Source organism: Oenanthe melanoleuca, chromosome 5 (genome assembly GCF_029582105.1).
Source record: "Oenanthe melanoleuca isolate GR-GAL-2019-014 chromosome 5, OMel1.0, whole genome shotgun sequence".
NCBI lineage: Eukaryota > Metazoa > Chordata > Aves > Passeriformes > Muscicapidae > Oenanthe > Oenanthe melanoleuca.
This window is the reverse complement of record NC_079339.1, coordinates 54095607-54116532: the sequence shown is the minus strand read 5'-3', so window position 1 is coordinate 54116532 and position 20926 is coordinate 54095607. Positions and strand designations below refer to the sequence as shown.

The following is a 20926-nucleotide window of genomic DNA, read 5'->3' as shown; positions in this document are numbered from 1 at the left end:
AGGCAGCAGCTTGATGCAACATGGCTTCATAAAGCCATGCCTGTCATCACCTCCTGCTAACATCCTTTCCACTGATTGACCATCTTTGTAACAAAATGTTCTTCCTGGTTTGCTTAGGGTGAAGAAACTGAAGGAAACATTTGCTTTTATACAACTATTGGACAAAAACATGAGTAACCTTCGCACCTGGTTGGCCCGGATTGAGTCTGAGCTTTCCAAGCCTGTTGTTTATGACATCTGTGATGACCAAGAAATCCAGAAGAGACTGGCAGAACAGCAGGTGGGAAATAGCAGCAGCCAGAGTAAATGAGCTAAAATGCTGCTGATTGGTCCTGGTATAAAATCACCTGTTTCTTTTCTTTAGCAAGCCCTTCTGACTGTTTGCTTTGCATGGCGTGTTCCTGCCAAGATGCATTACATGGAAAATCTTCATTTGCTTGCAGTAATTTCAGTATTGTGTTCAATTACCCCCACATCTCCCTGCCCCCCTTCACCCAAGGAAAACATGGATAGCACAAACAAAAGCAAATTTGCTCAGTTCAGTACAGCAGACTTACTGAGGACTAGGCAGGGCACACACAGTGGGCAGAGTACATGAGGATGACTTAGACTGACAGGGCGTGAATGCTGCTCTCTGCAGAGTGGCTGTGACAGATCCAAGTGCTGGGATTTGATGCATTTCCCTGACTGGCTCCAGTTCTTGTCCCTTCCTTGCAGACAGCAGAGCAAGCTTGGCAGAGCAGGATGCTTGAGCTTTGGAAGGTGAATTTGTGCAGACACACCTTTGGATGAAGTTAGATCTGGAGGCTCTGAAGATCCCTCAGGGCTGGGGGAGCTGGTGCATGAATCCTGCTGAGACAACAAGTGTGAACCAGCCTCGCATTGCTGGGTGTTGATGGGCATTTATCCAAGGCAGTGGTTACCAGGGGGATCTTAGGAGAGGAGTTGGATAGTCCTGGTGTAAATTTCTCTAGCCAGCAGCCAGGCAAGGCAAAGGGACTTCGCCAAAGCACAGACTTAGTGGTGGAGCCATCATTTGCTCAGGGCTGTGCTGGAATTCTGACCAGGTTCTAGGTGTTTGGCTGTCATTTGGCCTTTGTGTTAAACACCAATACTTGCCCAAAAACTAAATATCAAGAGTAAATCTGTCAAGTTTGGAAGCTTGGAAGCTTTATGGCATCTTCCTTTAGGAACACTTATTGGTATCCTTCCCATCCTTTCTGCCTTTTCTCTCTGGCTTCTGCTTTTGTGTCTAAGGATCCCTGAGTGACCCAGGCCTGGTTGGTGTGGCTGTCCCTTTACTCATGTCCCAAATGTCACATGAAGGGCCAGCTCCTGTGTGACAGGATTGGAGGTGGCTCCTACTGACTGGACTGCTGGAGCTGGTCAAACACCAGAAGCCTTGGCCCAGCACCTCTCATGGTCTCATCTGCATTGTGAATGGTCATGTAAACAACAAAGAAATGTTTTCTTCTCATTCAAACCTTTTGCATTCTCAAAGATCTTGATAGATTTCCAGGCAGAGCAGAGCATGGAGCACAAAGGAATTGTGTCCAAACTGATTTGTTTTTATTATGAGCTTTCAATCTTAAGTGCCATCATTTGCTGCTCAGAGCTACTTACTGCTTCATTTTTTTGGATGCTCTAGGCACCTCCAGACTCCTACAGCAGGTTTTTAGCAGGTGGAGTATGGAGAGATTCTGCTCACTAAAAAGACAACAGTAAAAAGGAAAGCTGCTTTTGCTCTGCATTAGTGAAGCATTTATCTGAATGTGACAAGTAAAAAGATCTTTCCTGGTTTTATTTCAGCAGGAGCAGAGCAGTGGTGAGAAATATGCCCTGCAGGCTTGTTTTGTTTGACATCCATGACTGGGAAAGCTTTACCTGTGCAGTCTTGAATAATGAAATTTAAAAGCCTTGTGAATCCACAAGAGGTGTTTTATGGCATGTTTGTTCAATTACAGGATGATGATTACAACATGAATAATATTAATTTTAAGATTGCAAAAGTGTTTCACTAATGCAAAAATCTAGCAGTGTGTAGTCTGCTAAAGCTCTTTGGGCAGTGCTATGCAGAGTTGAAGGAATGGTACTTTTTGGGGCTCCATGTTTGTTCCTCACCCTGTCCCTTTGTTGTGTTTGTCTCACTTATTGCAGTCAGATCATTTGGAAAACAGCAAGGATTCTGTCTAGGCTATTCCATGAACCCGTGCCCTGAAGGAATGAGATCATGTTATCAACATTACCATAGTGCAAGTTAGAATTAAATTGTAGTCTATGGTCAGAAATCTCATTTTCACTAATACACCTGTAAATCCAGTGGAATTTAATGAATTCAAAAGAGGCTCTCCAGGTACCAGTAGTGAGGCAGAGCCTGCTTTCAGCTGTGGAGCCTGTGTTGAAAAGACACTGATGCATCTTGCTCAGTAAATAGCTGTGAATGCTTAGTAACCTGTACAAAATTTTGTTGAGTCTCCTTCTGTCAGTCTCATCCATGTAAAGAATTTCACTTCTACATTACTACATTCATCTTCATTGTTACTAATCCCACTAGCCATACTTTTGACCATTTATGGCTTAGCTCTTGATTCAGGTACCCATGCAACACTGGCTACTGCCACTGAGTGATTCTCAACTCCTTGCAGCTTGTTGACTTCTGCAAAAAATCTTCCTTCAACTCATTTTGTATTTACTAGAAGCTATGTGTATTTTGGAGGGGTTTATTTGTTTTATTTTGTTTGGGATTTTTTTTAAATCTAGAGCAAAACCAATTCTGCTTCATCTGTTGATTGAAATCAGTAAATACCATTTAATGGGAGCTCCAGTTCACTTTTGTCAGGAAAATACTCATTTTTGTTTGTTGCTCTAGTGTTATTCAAGCAAAAGTCTCTGTATCCTTCATTAGAAAAGCCAGAAATGGATTGAAAAAATGGAATTGTAGTGGCTATTATAATTTTATTAATATTTAAATTTGGTAGCATAGTACAGATCTACCTTTTCAATAAGAATTATTTAGATAAGGCTTTTTTTCTCTCTTTCAGTTACATGGACTTTAAGGGTAGTGATGGGTACAGGTTGAAAGGCCAGACTATCATGGAGGTGCAGGCTCTGGAAAAGAAACCTGTAGTGTAGATTAGACAAAAGGTCTTTGCCAGACCCTTTAAAACAGTCTGTCAGAACAGGAGCCCTACAAGAGGGAATAAGAAAAGGAGTGTAGCACTTGTGTACTGTGCTTGTGTTTCTTGCTGCAGCCTGTGATCAGTCACTAAAATAATGAGCCTTTCAGTGTAGTAAACTGATATAAGACAGTCATCTTGTGCTGTCAAAATTAATAAGAATTTATTTATGGTATAGGTAAGGTTTATTTTAAATATACATTAAAATTGTCCAGACTGTTAATGAGGAGATTGAGTTTAGACTGAGACACCTTTTTTTTTTTTGCATGATGGTTCTTTCCTGACCTGTGTCATCTGCACAGTTCATCCTGCAGGTCTTTTCTAAAGCTAAATAAGCTTTTCCTGACATGGGAATTGCTCTTTCCCCATCCTTTGCTGCATTTTGAGAGGGCATGGCTGAGATGTAGCCAGGCACATTTCCTTCCTCTGACGCTGTTCTTTTGCTGATGGCAGGACCTGCAGAGAGACATAGAGCAGCACACGGCGGGTGTGGAGTCCGTGTTTAACATCTGTGAAGTCCTGCTGCACGACTCAGATGCGTGTGCTAACGAGACAGAGTGTGACTCCATCCAGCAAACCACCAGGAGCTTGGACAGACGGTGGAGAAACATCTGCGCCATGTCCATGGAAAGGCGAATGAAGTACGTCTCCTACCCTTACCCTACAGAAACCTGTGGCAGCATTTTGAGGAAACGCTGTAGCTTTTGCCACAAGGTGAATTTTGAGAAGGAAAAAAGAATCCAGAGTCAATAGTTTGTGATAAAACCTTCCTGTTTTTGCTCTCTCAGAATCGAGGAAACTTGGCGTCTGTGGCAGAGGTTTTTGGATGACTATTCTCGCTTTGAAGATTGGCTAAAAGCATCTGAAAATATAGCAGCTAGGCCTAATTCTTCAGAGGTCTTGTACACACATGCAAAAGAGGAGCTGAAGAAATTTGAGGTGAATTTCTTAACTGCCTTTTTTATGCTCAGTATCAGGCTGCTGAATACTTATTGTCTGTGCAAAATGCCCGAGTCTCTGGAAAACACTGGTTTGGCATTGGTAGTATAGAGAACATAAATAATTTGGTGAGTGTGCAGCTGCTAGATGTCTGTTTGTCTCCAGAATTTTTTTGTAATGGGGAGAATACAATGCTCTGAACAGACACAAGTTTAAAGCCTTGCTTTTTATAGGCAAGAGACTTTTGGTAGTATGATATTTATGCTTTTCTTTCTTTTCCTAGTGAGCTAAGTTTGAGCAGATGGTTTAAAATATGGGTCTTAAAATCTGGATTTAGTTTTGCAGTGGGAAGGTCTGTTTGTAAGGGGGAGGGCATCATCTCTGTTGATGGGTGATATCCACATGCTGACTGTTAGCAGGGAACGAGCTCTGCCTTGCCTTGCAGGCGTTCCAGCGGCAGATCCACGAGCGCCTGACGCAGCTGGAGCTGATCAATAAGCAGTACCGGCGCCTGGCCCGCGAGAACCGCACCGACTCGGCCAGCAAGCTCAAACAGATGGTGCACGAGGGCAACCAGCGCTGGGATAACCTCCAGAAACGAGTCGCTTCCATTCTCAGGAGGCTCAAGGTAGTGGCACCCTGGGGTGAGGAGTGAGGAGCACTCGCAGGGTTCTGCAGGAATTACCCACACAATTACATCAGAGCAGCTCTCTCTGTCCTGAGCTACCAGCCTAGCAGAGGAGCTCTGGAAGGGTCACTGAGTACATGGCATAAACCTGACCTTGGTAGATTGGTTCTTGCTAGCTGACGAAAAACTTAAAGGAAGAAGGAGTGCAAATTTTGATAGGTCAGTTGCAATACTCACATCTCCCATCACACTTTCCTCTTACCCACTTGTAATGGGTGGATGTGTTGATACACTTGCACCTTTCCTTAGATTAGAGGTAGCAAGACAAAAGGCCCCCAAGTGCAGATATGGTTTGGAGTTTCCAACTCAGCTCTACTAGGCGCCAAGTCGTGATTCACCAGCAAGGCATTGAAGATGGAGATGTGATAGAAAGCAGCTCCTGCTGTGCTGCCTGCCTGATGAGGAATGTTGTTGAAGAATGTATTTGTGACACTTCAATGAAGTATCCTGCTCATCAATTAAACTGATCTCTGGGCAGTTACTCTGTGCTGTGCCCTGGGGGAAACTTGTCACTGCCAGATTTTTAAATATAGCAGTGCTGCAAGCAACTAACAGGGAAAACTGTTAGCACCCACAAGTCATTGGGTGAGGCAGTGAGAGCAGTGATGGGGATTGATCTGTGCAATTGAATTGTTATATTTGGGATGTTACATGATCCCCTTCTGAAATGTAAATCCACCTACAGAACAGGCAAGCTGCATGTCTGTTAACAGCTTCTGTGGGGCACACCATGCCAAACAGTGCATTAATTACACTGCCATGCTCATCCATGATCCAGCCTCTCCACTGTAAAAACAGTAAAAACTGATTTTAATCTCATAGTTTTAATTACTTTAATTAGAGATATAGGGGTTGCTTTCTTTGTTTATCTCTGTTTTAAATTTAGAGCAAATTAGATGTTAAGCCACAGTCCAAATAACTGTTGCTGGTATAATGATGTGGGAGAAGGAATGTGTGGAATCAAGAATGTAATTTTATAGAAGCATCTTGAAGTGCTAAAAGTTTCCTCCCACTTTTGTACAAATAGTGTACAGGGCTAGTACAGGGCAGTTTTCTAGCATGTCTACAGGAAGAGGACAGGTTTTATACATGGCATGCTGCTATTTGTGTGCTGCTGGCCTTTAAGGTGAACAGAAGTTTTGAAATAAAACACTGTCTTCAGAGAGCTCCTGTGACCTGTCTCAATAGCTGAAGTCATGTAACACTGGTTCCTTTTTTCCATCCAGCACTTCACCAATCGCAGAGATGAGTTTGAGGGGACGAGGGAAAGCATCCTTGTCTGGCTCACAGAAATGGACTTACAACTGACAAATGTGGAGCACTTCTCAAAAAGTAACTTTGATGACAAAATGCGCCAGTTAAATGTACGTATCCCTATGAAGCAGTTGTTTACTATAGCCCAGTGATCCTGTTGGGCTTCCCTTGCCTGACAAAACTGTCCATTTTCTGTAACTTCACAATAGCCACCAGATCTCTGTAGAACTATATTTGTTTAAATAAGCAGTAAATTGTTAAAACATATTGTCTGAATCAAGATAAAGCTGTGCATTATTTAATTCAGATTCAGTGTTCAGGCTCACTTCTGTCCTGCCATGCCATTTTCTCCTGACAATATGTGTCAGTGACAGTGGTATCTGCCCAGGAAAGCAGCAGGTGCTGCTTAACAGTAAGAGCTACATTCCTAAATTCAGGCATTATTTTCGATGCAAATTTTTCTGAATTGGCATTGTAGTACAATCTCTCCTTGGAGCTTATGTTTGTAGCTGGGAATTTTAGCAGAAATTAGACATCAGGAATGTGCAGTGATTCTAAGGAATATACTAGTTCTTTCCTATATTATATGCTCATTTCTCCCTTCTCCCTGCACTGTTATTGTTTCAGGATGTAGATTTACTGTTGTGTAGGCTGGAGGCCCAAACAACCAAACAAACTTCTTGACTACTGAGAAAAAGATTTTGTGTACCCAACAGAAAAATAAACCCTGATTAGCTGAACTCTTGTATCATGATCCTCTGTAGATTCAGGACACTGCAGCCATACATGGTACACATGGGTGGAAAATGCCATTTCATTTGGAACTGTAATTCTGCTCATAAAACAAGCCTTTGGGCCTCTTGAATAAAAATATATTTGCCAAATTAAATTAGTCAATTGCTGCTTGTCTTTCACTGCAGTGAGCTAAAAACAGGGACAAACTTTAGGCTAGAAAGGGCCAATGGAGAAATAATTGTTTTTCTTATATGTTCCAAATAGGGTTTCCAACAGGAAATAACATTAAACACCAACAAGATTGATCAGCTAATTGTTTTTGGGGAGCAGTTGATTCAGAAGAGTGAGCCTTTGGATGCCATCCTGATTGAAGATGAATTGGAAGAACTTCATCGATACTGCCAGGAGGTGTTTGGGCGAGTTGCCCGCTTCCATCAAAGACTGACTTCAAGGGATCCTGTAAGAAGCAACAGTTGTTTCAATGCTTTGACACGATTTTGGTGTTTGAATTGCAATGCTTATTTTGGTTTTTGAATTGCAATTGCTTATTCCTAGCAGCTTGACTGAGTTGTTTGAGCCCCAAGGGCTCAGGAGCTCTGCAGTAGATGTGCCAGCCTTGCTAAATCTTTGTTGCCAATCCTTTCATGCCTCTCCATCTGCAGAATCTGGATAATAGCATTGAGGTTGTTCATAAGGTTCAGAACTATATAGTTTGTGGCTTGAGGGCTTCAAAACATTCTTGGTGTTTTTAATATCACTTTGTTTTCCTTACCATCAATAATGTGCTTAGAATATCTCTTTATGCATTTCTTTGTCCACTCCATCTGTCCACTTTGTTGTGAGAACCCTGAAGGGGGAACAGCATGCCCTTTGCTTTTCCCTGGGAATTTTCAGATGATTTTCAGTTTGCTTGGCCTCAAAAAGAAAGAACATCTGTTAGAAAGCCAGGTAAAGGAAGCAACATGGACAAGCAGCTGTTCACTCCTTTCTGAGCATCATTTCCTTACTGAGCTGTTAAGTCCATTTGTAACTGGGTACACCTCCTGCAAACTGGAGAGATGTTATGGTGGTGGTTGTTGAATGCCTTGAAAGAGGAGAAGTAGTTGCTGATGTGAGGACTGGTTTTGGCAAAAGAGGAATGAGGCAGAAATTATGTCTCCCTTTAATTTTAGGCACATGGTTGCTGCAGCTTACCACAAAACTGTCTTCAGTAGAACTGAAGTGGTACTTCAGAAGTACCACTTCAGTGTGATTCAATCATAAGCTTGTTAAAAATCTCCTGTAAATCTTATTAATATATAATAATTACTTATTTGTAGGGATTGGATGATGAAAAAGATAACTCTGAAAATGAGACAGATCAAGAAGACTCCAGAGAAATCCAGAATGATCCCTGGCATAAGAAAGCCATCACTGAGGGGCCCTCATCACCACAGTCCCTTTGCCACCTTATGCCCCCGACTCAGGGCCATGAGAGATCAGGCTGTGAGACCCCTGTCAGCGTTGACTCCATCCCACTTGAGTGGGATCACACAGGTGACGTGGGAGGTTCTTCCTCTCATGAAGATGATGAAGAAGCACAATACTACAGTGCTCTGTCAGGTGAGAACCAATGTCCAGCAGTTTGGTTTGACATGGACAGCTGGAGAATGTCCTTGTGTGGGAAGGGAGGGGGATTGAGGTCTTGCTCCCACATTGGTTGGTTTTCAAGTACCATTAATAGATGCGAGCAGACTCATCTCTTAGATGAAGGAAATGGTACTGTCTAAACCAAGCTTTTATTTTTAGAAACATAAGAAGGTTTTTGAAGCCTTACTGTTTAAGAATGTTTGAAAATGGTACCTACCACTTTGTTCTTTGTCTTTGCTGTCCCTCATTGTTTCAGTTGTTTTTAATAGTTGGAAGATATTGAATAGTGAGGAAAATGACATTATTCTTTTTTCAGATGTAGAAATCACTGAAAACCCTGAGGCATATCTTAAAATGACCACAAAAACTTTGAAAGCATCTTCTGGTAGGCACCTGCTAATGCATGTGTCTGAACATGGCAATCTCCCTGTGCTGCACGCTATATTCCTCAACCTCTCTCATACGTAATGTCTGACTTCCTGCCTTGTGTGGACACCATGTCTCATCCTGTCATGGTGTTCTTACGCTGCAGTATCCACATGGACATTAAAAGCAGTCAAGAACACACCATTTAGATTTTTGCCTGGTAAATGCCAAGGTGGTTAACATGCATTTCATTGTACTGATCCAAAGTCTTTTGGTTCTTTCTCGGTGGTTTGCTCTGGGTAGTATCAGTTTTTGGTTGTTTCTAATTTTGGTTGCATAACTACTGAAGGCAGTAGCTCCAGCTCTACGAGTATTTTTTTTGGTTTGTGCATGACAGAACTATGTGTGTCCTGTCTGTTAAATCCAGAACAAACATTCTCCAAACCAGGACATGTCTAACTTGTTCCCTCTGACATGTTGCAGATGTGTGATAGTTACTGTTGGGATGCAAACTTTACAAAACCACGGTGCAGCCTTGTCTTTTTGGTTTTTTTTTTTGAATACTCTAACCTGTATTCAAGCATTTTCCAGAAGAAAGCAGAATGTCCCATAACTGCATGGCTCTCATCTCATTACCTTTGAAACACTGTTGATGTTTTGCAAATGTGCATGCTTTGCAAGGAAAGCTGCAAAACTGTCATTTTTATGCCATAACTTGATGCCATTTTATTCAAAGCGCTTTCTAACTTAATACAAAGCAACAGCTTTCTTGTGGAGGTGGGATCTTGCACTCATGGTGTGTGGTTTTGGTTCTGTCTGTTTCAGGAAAGTCTGTTTCAGAAGCTCATCCTTGGCATTCTCCAGGTAGCCCAGTCTGCAGGAAACACAGATACAACCAGGCAGAGATGGTTGGAAATGTGTTATCTGGACCAGAGACAAGTACTCCCTATAAACCAGACTATGTGAGTTGGAGGCTCTGTGGGCATTGAACCTGTGCTACACAGTCTGTTGTTTTGTGTAACTCCACCCTCTTCCCTTCTCCAAGGAAAAGAATATTTGAGGTGGGGAATTTTCACTTCACGCAAACTTAGGCATTATTTCTGGTGGCTCAGGTTGGACTCCTGGTCAGTCAGGGTCTGGAGGAACTTCCTTCCTCTATTGTCATAGGACAAGTCTAGGAGAATTTGACCCCAACAAAGGACAGGGTGTCAATCTCTTGATACTTACTGACATATTTCCCTTTCCCAAGCAAATTTGAAAGGTCTTAATATGCACACCATTTAATCTGCTTCTAGGCACTGAAAAATTGCCAAAATGGCTTATTGGCCATTGATGCTCAGCCTTGGTGGCCATTTGCCAGCCATGGCTTCACCACTGTCAGCACTCTTCCAGACAGGGTGGTTACTGGTATCTGGCTGCTTTTGTCATCATTTATCCAGTCCCAGAGCCTTAGAGTCAATATTGCTAAGACCCACTATCCAACAAAGAACATCAGCAGTTGTACATTGTCTGGTACATGTAGTGCAAAAGCAATTAATTTGCCATGTCCACTCTTGTAGTAGTTGGTATCACCATGGTGTGTGTTTTTTTACTGGAAAGGCACAGAGAGCCAGTGTAAAATGTTAGCAAAGCTGCAGAAGCCCAGTGCTAAATCTGATATGCAAGAGCTCAGCAGCAGCACAGCCACCCCACAGTAATGCAGATTAGGTTGGACCTTTGACATCCTGTTAACCTGCAGGGCTCACCCCCCAAAATGCCATTCCAGGTGAAGCAGCTCAGCTCTGCAAGCAGCAGCAGCAGCAAGGAGAAAATTCCATCTGCCAACATGAGTGATGAGGAGCCCCAAGATGACCAAGAACTTGTGAATATAGCAGGAGCAGAGAAGCAATCAGGTACAGAGCATTAGGAGTGGCTTTGGGGCTGTTTGTCCTGTGACTTTGAGGGGGACAAAGTAGAGATGGCACAAAGGCAGCATATATGGGAACAAAAGAAAAAAATTAATGTATTTTGCCAAATTTCCAAGTTTCACTGAGCTCCCTTCTCATCTGGTTCTGTCCAACCCATGTGTGCTGTTCAAAGCTTTCACATTTTCTGCCAGAATTGAGATTTTTCTTCCATAAAATACTTCTGTCTCTTTGCTACTTGTAGTAAATGGAAACAATTTCACTTTTGTCTGATACTGAACACCTCAGAGACTTCTAATCAGATTTCAACCAGAGGTTCTGTCTAAAATAAGATTGCTATGTAGAGTTACTGGTATTCCATATAGCAAGATGCTACAGCTCCCATTTGCAGAAATGTTTTTTTCAAAACTGGTGCTGCATTCTGTTCTTCAGTATTTTTACAGTGGTCCTTTCATGCAAGCTGGTTTTGACCTTTTAGGACCTCATTCCTGGTTTCAGGTGCTTGAGATTGTACTGCAGCCACAAAAGCAAATCATGTGATAAAAAGCAGGCTGCAGCTACATGCACCAGCTTACTTAGTCTGTTTCTCTGGTCTCACAAACAGTCCAGGGTTGTGTCCCATACGTGGGATGAATAGGAATAGCCTGAGAATAGATGGTTTAGATGTGCTTTCAGAAAGTGTCAGTCATCACACAGGTGGCATCTCTGTGTCCTTTAGCACTGAACTGATGAAACACAGAGTCATTAGAATGGTTTGGGTTGGAAGAGACCTTAAAGTTATCTAGATCCAGCCCCACTGCCATGGGTAGGGGTACCTTCCACCAGACCAGTTTGCTCCAAGCTCCATCCAACATGGCCTTGAACACTTCCAGGGATGGGACAGCCACAGCTTCTCTGGGCAGCCTGTGCCAGGGCCTCATCACCCTCACAATAAAGAATTTTTTCATAATATCTAATCTAAACCTGCCCTCCATCAGTTTAAAGCTATTCCCCTTGTCCTACCCCTGTATGCCCTTGTCAAAAGTCCCTCTCCAGCTCTCTTGGATCCCCAGTGGGCACTGGAAAGCTCTAAGGTCTCCCTGGAGCCTTCTCTTCTGCAGGCTGAGCAGCCCCAGCTCTCTCAGCCTGTCTTCATAGGAGAGGTGCTCTAGCCCTTTCACCATCCTTGTGGCTTCCTCTGGGCTCTCTCCAGCAGCTCCACATGGACATAAAACACAAACACAAGTCCTAACTGCTGGATCATATTTGGTCTGTTCTTCCAAGTGAATTAAAACATCTCCAATTAATGTCATTAAAATTCAGTGTAGCATTACTATGTGGATAGCTTGACCAACAATATGAAATGTAGACACTGCAGAATCTCAAGGAAAGATGTGGCTGAAAGACAGTAATACATTACAGCAGTTACTTGGTCTCAAATAGAATGGTGAATAATTTTCTTGCAAAACTTGTTGCATCTGTTTTACACATTCTTTCCTTTAGTGAAGATTTAAATGAGTTTTCTTCTATGATTTGCAGGCATTATTGATAGGTGGGAGCTCATCCAAGCTCAAGACCTCAGAAATAAACTTAGAATGAAACAGAAATTGCAGCAGTGGCAGCAGCTGGACTCAGACCTCAGTGACATCTCTGCTTGGCTTGATAAAACTGAGCAAGAGCTGGAAGAGCTGCAAAAGGTGAAGCTTCCAACCAGCATGCAGGCATTGGAACAAAAGGTCAAGAAATTGAAAGTAAGTTGTGGCCTACTGAGAAGAGGGATTTCAAGACGCTGATGTCTTTTAATCACTGTGTTCTCCTGGGATCAGTTGGCAGCATGGGTGCCAATAGCAATGTTCCTGTGACACAGGGGAGCTGAACTGCTCTCAGCTAAGAGGGTCTTAGGCAAGGTGCTCCTGTCTTCATATACAGAGATTGGCAGGCAAAAGTAAAAACTCCTCCACTTCTCTCATTCTGTTTTCTTGCACAGTGATATCGACATATTTTCCTTGTGCCATTCCCCTCTATGCAAACCAGAAACAGGTTAAAAATTAGCCAGGTCAACAGGCTGCAAAGTCTAGGCTGCTTTTTTTTTAATTGAATTGAGGGCAGGGTGTAATTCCAGTAGGAGACTGGTAACGAGCTGCTCTAAAGCTGTGGTTTCTGCAAGCTGAGCCAGCAGGTTTCCAGGGCACATGTAAGTGCTGGGGCCCTGGGACTCAGGCAGTGAAATACCTCATGTTGAAGTCTGAGAGAGCAAGTGTTCCTAAAATCTGTGAAAGTGCAAAATCCCTGTGTGCTCACCCCTCACCAGCTGCCCAGTGTGGAGTCACCCTGAGGCTACTGGTCAGTCTGGTGTCACCCTCGGGGTGATGCTCACAAACAGGACTCTGCAGGACAGAGGAGAGATTTCTTAGGCATACTGAGAGTGGGTTTATGCCTACATGTGCTGGAGTAGTTATTAGGCCAGGGCCAATTACTCTGCACTCCAGTAAGATCAACTCCAATCTGGATTAGGTACCAAGCCCTAGGAAAGGTTTCATGGTGCCTTCTGAGTGGAGGGAGGTGTTTCCCTTCAGCCTAGAGTTGGGTGTCTGACCTCCTCAAGGAACAGAGCTTCACTTCTCTCTTCTGTATCTGCTTAAGAGAAGTCCAGCAGGCTGTAAATCCCATTTTCAGACAGTTTGGATTTAGAGGGGTGTTAAAAGAGCCCCAGTGTGCTTTAAGAAGCGAATTTCATGAGGTGTCAGGACATCCCAATTGCCTGGGATAAGGATAAAGCCAGTCTGCCTACAGACTGGCTTACTGGTATTCAGAAGTCTGTTTGCTTTGTCTGATATTAAGAAACTTTACTGCCTGGAAGAGAGGGGGATAGGATGAAAAGTAATTTAGACCAGCAGTTTTCTACAAGTGGAACTCAGATCTTGAGAATATAAAGGCTAACACTCTTGGATAGAAAGGCAGCTGAGAAAACCAATCTGAGCTTTGTGACTTGTGGGATTCATCCTTCAGCTCTTACTTCCCTACTGTAAGAGCAGCTTGAAAGGATTGAGTACCCTTGATTCAAACTGTAAACTGGAAGGTACAAGGAAGGTATTGTTTGGCATTCTTTTTTTAAAAAAAACCCTTCAGAAATACAGGCTCAGCCTTATCATAAAGATGATTAGATGATATGACCATGACTTCAAATTCCATATTATTTCCCCTGCAATTCCAAGGGAGAGGAGAAAAGCAGGCATGATTGCCTTCTTGGGGGGACCTTGAGAAGTAAGAAAAATGGGTTGACAGGAACTCAGACCAGAGAGAAGAAAAATAATTTCTCACAATGGGGTGGACTGGTGGGGAACCAGGGACCCAGAGTGGGTGGGGAAACTCCATTCTGCAAGATACTGAAAATTTAAATGTATGAGGCCCTGAGCATCCTCCTTGGAGTTTGAAGTTGGTCCTGTGTGAAAATGGAGAACGAAGTACAGACCTCCTGATGTCCCTGTCAGCATTATTCTAGGATTGTGGAGTGGCAAAGCCTTTATCAATTAGGAGAAAATGCCATGTATGATCTATGGGAGTATTTGTCTAAATGTCAGGGAAAGAGGCAGCTCAGAGGAATTGAAAGGCAGATGTGGATTAAGCCATAATGCCTGTGACTTAGGAAGAAGCAGAAGCACAGTCACACTTATTTTCTTCAAAGTGAAGGTTTTGGCTTAAAATCCCAACATAAACCTACATCAGTATGTTTCTTAGCAGTATTGAAAAGCCACCAGATTCAAACATCCTTCCCCATTACCTGTGTGATACTTTTGAGTGTGTGGTTTTTTTTGTAAATAAACATGTTTTTCATCATTCATAAAAGCTCCTAATCCTCTTTTTCTACCAGGACATGCTTAAAGCATTTGACAACTACAAAGCAGTGTTACTTTCTGCTAACCTGAGCAGCAAAGAATTCCAGAAAGCAGACAGCACAGAGTTCAAGGAGCTGCAGAACAGGCTTCGGAAGGTCAACTTGCACTGGGAGAAGGCAACTCGTGCCCTGGACAGCTGGAGGAAGGGCTTACAGCAAGCCTTACTGCACTGCCAGGTGCATACCACATGCCTTGTGAGGGAAAGAAAGCCCTTTGGGATTCTGCTGAGGAGAGGGCAGAGGGGTAATGCCTGCACATCAGGAGAATGGTCACTCACAATCCAAGACACTTTTTTCCCTGATGGATTGAAATGGTTTGGTAAAAATACCTTTCAAGTGGATAATGAATGCCCTTTTACTACATAGGTGGAATACCGTAACAAGGTTTCTGTACCCTCACTGATTGTGAATTTGTGGTGGCTCTGTCTAATTTGGGCTGGGCATTTTGTTTGTAGGTGAAGGCACTGCAAAGGTAGTTTTCCTCTTATGTGCCAATCTGCTTGTTTCTCTAGGATTTCCATGACCAGAGCCAAAAGCTTATCCTGTGGTTAGCCAGTGCTGAAAGCCGAAGGAATGAGGCACAAATCACAGATCCCAATGCTGATCTCAATACAATACTGGAATGCCAGAAGGAGCTAATGGTAAGTGTAGTCCTAACTGCAGCACCTCAGCTCTTACCACACAGTGAAGAGCTGGATGTTTGTCTCACGGTGTCTGCAGCCTGTCCTCAGACCTGCTGTACTCAGGCATGTCAAAAACTCAGGGTGATTTTTGAAATGGACCAAGATATTGCCTCTATGAGTCACTTTTCCATAATTACACATCATAATAAAGTTGCTTATGAGAGGTCTTTATGCTGGAGTAAGATTTCCAAAATGTAATGTCTTCTCTATATGAATTACCTGCTGCTAGAACTATTTTTAAATGTTAGTTCAAGCCGGTACAACCAGTCTCTTCAAGAGAACTTCATTTCCTGTGTAGCTGCAATAACCATTCCTGTGCCTTGTGGATTCCCAGGCAGGTTGTGTTGTTCTTCAGAGCCTTCCAGAGTTCCTCCTTTTGGGAGAACATCCATAAAGTTGAGGATAACTGTGTGTTGTGTTGTTTTTTGTTTGTTTATCCTCAGCAACTGGAGAAAGAGCTGCTGGAGCAACAGCTTAATGTAAACTCCCTCCAAGAACTCACTGCTTACCTGTTGCTGAAACCAGATGGTGACTACATTGAAGAGGAAGAGAAGGTCCATGTAATTGGAACAAAACTGAAACAGCTGATTGAACAAGTCTCTCATGACTTGAAAACAATACAAGGGAATCTGGTGAGTTGGAATTTCAATACTCATTGGTGGATCTTCCTTACTGAAAAGAAATAGCCTATTAAGAGTGAAGGTATTTATTAAAAAACTGACTTAAAGCTTAAGTGCTTCCACCTTGATAAGCTGAAACAAGAACAGTTCTGGCTGTAGGAATGACTTCAACATCCCAAGGCTAGTGCAGTATTATAACAGAGGGGTTGTGCTGCCTCTGTCCTCAAGGGGTTTGAAGAGCAGAGGATAAAGCTTTGAATAAGGCTTTTGGTCAGGTCTTTGGGCAGGAGGTTGGACTAGATGAACTTCCTGAAGTCCCTTCCAACCTAAATTTGTGTGATCCAAGCCAGGTATCAGGCTAGGAGTGTGTAATGAACACACAGAAGTTAGAGTTCATAGCAATGGGTTGCTTATCCTGAGGTCTGTCAGAGATATTTTCAAGTTAATACCTGTATGCACCATTCCATTGTAATTCCTTCAGGCTGGGCACTGTAAAGCATTTCATTATTCTGGGGAACTGATTATGCTCATATGAATAGGTAGTGGGCTGTGCACCTACAGAGGCAGTGAAAGGTGGTTCTTTGCACTTAGTTTATTGTGAGTTTTGAATGTGCATTTTAAAGAGGACATGGTGTTATCTTTTAGGATACCAAAACATTCCTGCTAGTTCCAGATGACTTGGACTCAGGAGCCTATAATCCAGAAGAAGAGAAACCCAGCCCTGCTGTGAAGAAGGCAAGTATTTATTTTCTAATATTTTGCTATCAGCATATAGTGTATTTTAACATATTTAGTGTAGAAGTTCCTCAAGTATAATCATCTTACCTTTTAGGTCCACATACCTTATTACAGCATTTACAATTGGACCTTAAAGTCTACAGCTGTCTTTTCAGAGAAATTCCTTGTACTTTCTGAAACCTGGATAATACTAAAAGCTATTTCTCTCAACAGATGGCCCTCAGGAGAACTGCAGATGGCAGAAATGGCAGCAGCACAAGGTAATATTTTATATATGCCTGATCTCATAAAAAATAGTGAATATGGCAGAGAGGAAGCTGTGTGCCAGCAGAAGCCTGGGCAGCTATTCCTTGTAGGTTGACACATGGGTGGAGGTGATTTCTGCCTACCTGTAGAGTCCCCTCTCCCTACCAGCTCTGGGCTTCTCCTTAGGGAAGGGTTTCCTTTAGCACTCCTGCTCCAGGACCTCCACAGTGATGTGCAATCCTGGCTTGAGAAAATATTTTTTGTGCCAAATGGGGGATATTTTAGGTTTAAATCTTCCTTTAATTCCACCAGCATGCCTGTAGAAAGAAACTTGCCCCTGAGAACCACTTGGTACAAACAGACCGTGAAGGACAAAGGGAGAACTTAAACCCCAGTCCTTTGGGGTCTGTTAAAGGGTAGATCTCAGTAATGCCAGGACAGAGGAGAACCTCATCAGTGTGAATGATGTCTTTCCGTGTGCTTCAGCACCTATTTGGAGTGGTCTGTTTGCCTCCTGGGAGAAGTGAAGTTTGCATCTGAAAATAGGGTAAAAACAATTTGTTTATCTCAAACCCTGAAGTGCCTGTTGTTCTTTGTTTCTCCTTTCCAGGAGTGAAAGCCATCCACAGCCTGTGCAGGCAAACCCTCAGTCTCCCTCTTTCTTCTACCGAGTGCTACGAGCAGCGTTACCTCTCCAGTTGTTCTTCCTGCTGCTTCTGCTCCTGGCTTGCATGATCCCCTCCTCTGAGGAAGACTACAGCTGCACCCAGGCCAACAACTTCGCCCGCTCCTTCTACCCCATGCTGCGCTACACCAACGGGCCCCCCCCGACCTAGGACACCCTGCACTCACCCCAAAACACTCCTGGGTGCTGCTTTGTTCTCCCATGCTGCTCTAGAATCAGTCAGGCAGCGAGTTTCACATCTCAAAATGTATATCTTGACAAAATTTCAGCATTTTTGTACGGAAAACAAACTTTTTCTATAGATTTTTTTTTAAACTGTAAGCAACACACTTTATACTTTGATGCAATAGATACACTATTTTATAGGGGCAGTGCTCTTAAGCTTGCAAGGTGTTTGGATACTGAGATCTTAGATGCAGAAATGACATCACAGTAATCTTAAACATAGCAATCTGTCTTGGGTTAGCATGACACAAGCAAGTGAAGAGGGACTTCATTTAACATGATTTCTGCACACACTTCACGTTACTTGTATCTTTTGGTACTGTAGTCACTTGGTGGAAGCAAAAAAAAAAAGCATATTTTTGAATCTTTGTTACTGTATTTTATTCATTAACACGTTCAGTATCATGATGCACATTTGTTTTGTTTGACATAAAGTGTTCTAGTGGTTAGGACTGCTGTGTTGTCTTTTTATACCACCTTTGAAATAAGGAATTGCTGCATTGCATGGAAATGGTTTATAATGCACATATTTTCTAGATGAACATGATTATGTAGACTATCCCTGATGTATACAAATAGTGCAATGACTTTTTTAATGAAAGTTTTTTTTTTTCAGTTTTTAACCTGCTGAATAGTGTACAGTACCTTGGGAGAGAATTGTGCATTTTTATAAGCTTTGTTTTTAAAATGAAACTGGCGTGGGGGCAGTGGCTGGAGAAACACTGTGTACAGTCAGCATTGCCACTGCCCCTCGGTTGTACAGTTTGAGTACTGTCATTAAAATTTTGCCAATGTCTGCAGGACTGTGGGTGTGTCTAGTGGTGGGGGAGCCAGCTTCATGTGCCAGCAGTGCTGCCCCTTCCACTCCTGGAAAAGTCAAATTCTTTGCCTGCTAACAGAGTGGTGCTGGAAGGAGCACAACCACTCCCTTGCTTGTCAGAGCAAGAGGTCACAATCCAGCAGTGGGACCAGTGTTCCATGGCACAGATCCTTTCTTTGCAGCTGATTTCCTGGAGGAAGAATACAAAGTTGAAGCAAGTAATGCTTATTACTTAGTTTGAAATGCTGAACTATTTCCCCCTCTGGAACTGACTTTCTAGAGTGGAAGTGCAGGAGTGGGGAATTGCATGTGGAGGAGAGCTCAGTGCAGTAGTCAGGGCTTTGGTCAAAAGCTTTTTGTGTGTTATAATGGAAATGACCCAGGAATGAATTAGCCACTTTGGGTAAGCACTGCACATAGAAAATAAGGTCTCTGATTAGCCTGTGAGAGTTCTCCAACCCTTTCTACACTTGTCACCACTGGTGGTTGCTGATTCCCCATCTTCAGGCAGGAGGGGTTTACAGAGCAAACTGCTTTGTCCTGATGTTCAGAGAATGGCCAAACCAACATCTTTTTCCCAGCCATGGTGGCAAACCCATTTCCAGGATATTAAACTAAGCTCATAAGCTGTGTTGAGGTGCCAGGCTTGTGCTCCAGTTCTCACACTGGGGCTGTATCCAGAGATGGATCCCTCTACCCCTTGCTGCACACAGCCACACACACTGTCCTCTCTCCCTCTGCAATCATTATTTGATATTTTCAAAGCAATTACTTTAAGATGGAGCTCATTTAAGTTTCTTCCTCTGTAGAAGTGAGCCAACTCTAACCATTATTTCATTGGCAGGTTGTCACAAATGCCCATGCAGACCTTTCTGCCAAGAAGTAATAGGCAGTTGCTGATGTGATATTCAGTTCTTCTTCCATTAAAGAACCTGTGCAGGGGGAAAAATGGAACAATGTTAAAAGGTCTAAGAAAAATTTCATAGCCTACAATTTCCTTTCATTATGAACAGTTATATCAAATTGTTGAGCTGATGTAATATATAAAAAGTGGAGCTTTCAAGAAATTATCTCAAAATGTCACCAAAAAAATGTCTGGGAAGTATCTTAAATCTTTTTTCTTCCACACCTATTTTAAATAGTTTTATTTCCAATTGATTATAATCACTGCACTGTAAGCCGACACTGAAGTCTTAAACAAGTAATTTTATATCCCCAACAATTTTTTTTTGTCATCATCTCTCTCAGGACTGGGGTGTTAGTGGCCAGAGAAGGAAAAAAAATATTTTAAAGAGAGGGCAGATGCAGTAGTGAGAGCAAGCACAACCCCATTGTGGTTGTGCACATACATTGAGAAATGAAACCAAGCCAAAACTGGTTTTGAATTGAAGTTTCGTTTTTTGGCAGTGAGATGAGGCCTCTGTACCCACTCCCTTGCAGCATAGTCAACAGCAATGAGAAGAAGGCTCCAGGGAGACTTCAGAGCAACTTCTGGTACCTAAAGAGGACCTGCTAGAGAGCTGGTGATGGGCTTTTTACAAAGGGACGGAGTGGTAGGACAAAGGGTGAGGGCTCTAAACTGACACAGGCCAGCTTTAGATATGGTGTTGGGAGGAAATTCATTGCTGTGAGGGTGCTGAGATGCTGGAATATGCTGTGCAGAGAAGCTGTGGCTGCCCCATCCCTGGAAGTGTTCAAGGCCAGGTTGGATGGGGCTTGGAGGAACCTGGTGTGGTGGAAGGTGTCCCTCAGTCACTGAGCACACACATGATGTTCTCATGAGACCAGGCTGAGCTCAACTGCAGGAGAGAAAAGAACAAAAAGCCATATATTTACATTTTATGGTGCCTGTTTGGTCAGCTGCAGCAATCCCTCACTGAATGAAACACAGCAGCAAACACCATCAGTTGACAGAACTAAAGACAGCTGGGGGAAAGGGAGGGGCTGGGGTGTTGTGGGGTTGTTTTCACATTACCATAACATGCATAAAGTGCTTTAGAAGGCCCCACTTTCAGTCGGGAACCTGTTTCCATTACAAACTCACAGAGAGTGAAATGTTGAAACTAAAATGACAGGACTCAGAACAAAACATTTTGTGGAAAACAAATGGAGATGTGCAGTAAGCACAGGTAATGGCCATGCCAGCTCCTGTGTGACACTGAGATGAGTGAAGAAGGTTTTGGCTGTTGAGGCAGAAGCAGCAGATGTTGGCATTTTTATAGCAAAGCAGTCTCATTTTCTTCATGCACTTAAATAAAAATTGCTAACACTCAGCAATGTGTGAGTAGTGTAGGTGACTCCTAAATATAAAGATGGAGCTAAATAATACACAGACCATAAATAA

The 20926-nt window shown here is 42.8% G+C and overlaps 1 protein-coding gene across 3 annotated transcripts in view; it reads left to right on the top strand.

The window, feature by feature from the left end:
- Window positions 1-18558, top strand: part of SYNE2 (spectrin repeat containing nuclear envelope protein 2) — a 171932-nt gene extending 153374 nt beyond the window's left edge. For 2 of the 3 annotated variants that reach the window (XM_056491990.1, XM_056491989.1), the window contains exons 102-118: window positions 118-280; window positions 3630-3817; window positions 3965-4115; window positions 4561-4743; window positions 6030-6167; window positions 7057-7251; window positions 8112-8394; window positions 8738-8806; window positions 9613-9749; window positions 10553-10679; window positions 12210-12421; window positions 14542-14742; window positions 15078-15206; window positions 15692-15880; window positions 16514-16603; window positions 16820-16866; window positions 17463-18558. In XM_056491990.1, coding sequence (XP_056347965.1) covers window positions 118-280; window positions 3630-3817; window positions 3965-4115; window positions 4561-4743; window positions 6030-6167; window positions 7057-7251; window positions 8112-8394; window positions 8738-8806; window positions 9613-9749; window positions 10553-10679; window positions 12210-12421; window positions 14542-14742; window positions 15078-15206; window positions 15692-15880; window positions 16514-16603; window positions 16820-16866; window positions 17463-17688 — 2728 coding nt within the window. In that variant the 3' untranslated portion in view covers window positions 17689-18558. The remainder of the gene's footprint in view (window positions 1-117; window positions 281-3629; window positions 3818-3964; window positions 4116-4560; window positions 4744-6029; window positions 6168-7056; window positions 7252-8111; window positions 8395-8737; window positions 8807-9612; window positions 9750-10552; window positions 10680-12209; window positions 12422-14541; window positions 14743-15077; window positions 15207-15691; window positions 15881-16513; window positions 16604-16819; window positions 16867-17462) is intronic. The other variant, XM_056491991.1, reaches the window with a different exon arrangement.
- The last annotated feature ends 2368 nt before the right edge of the window (window positions 18559-20926 follow it).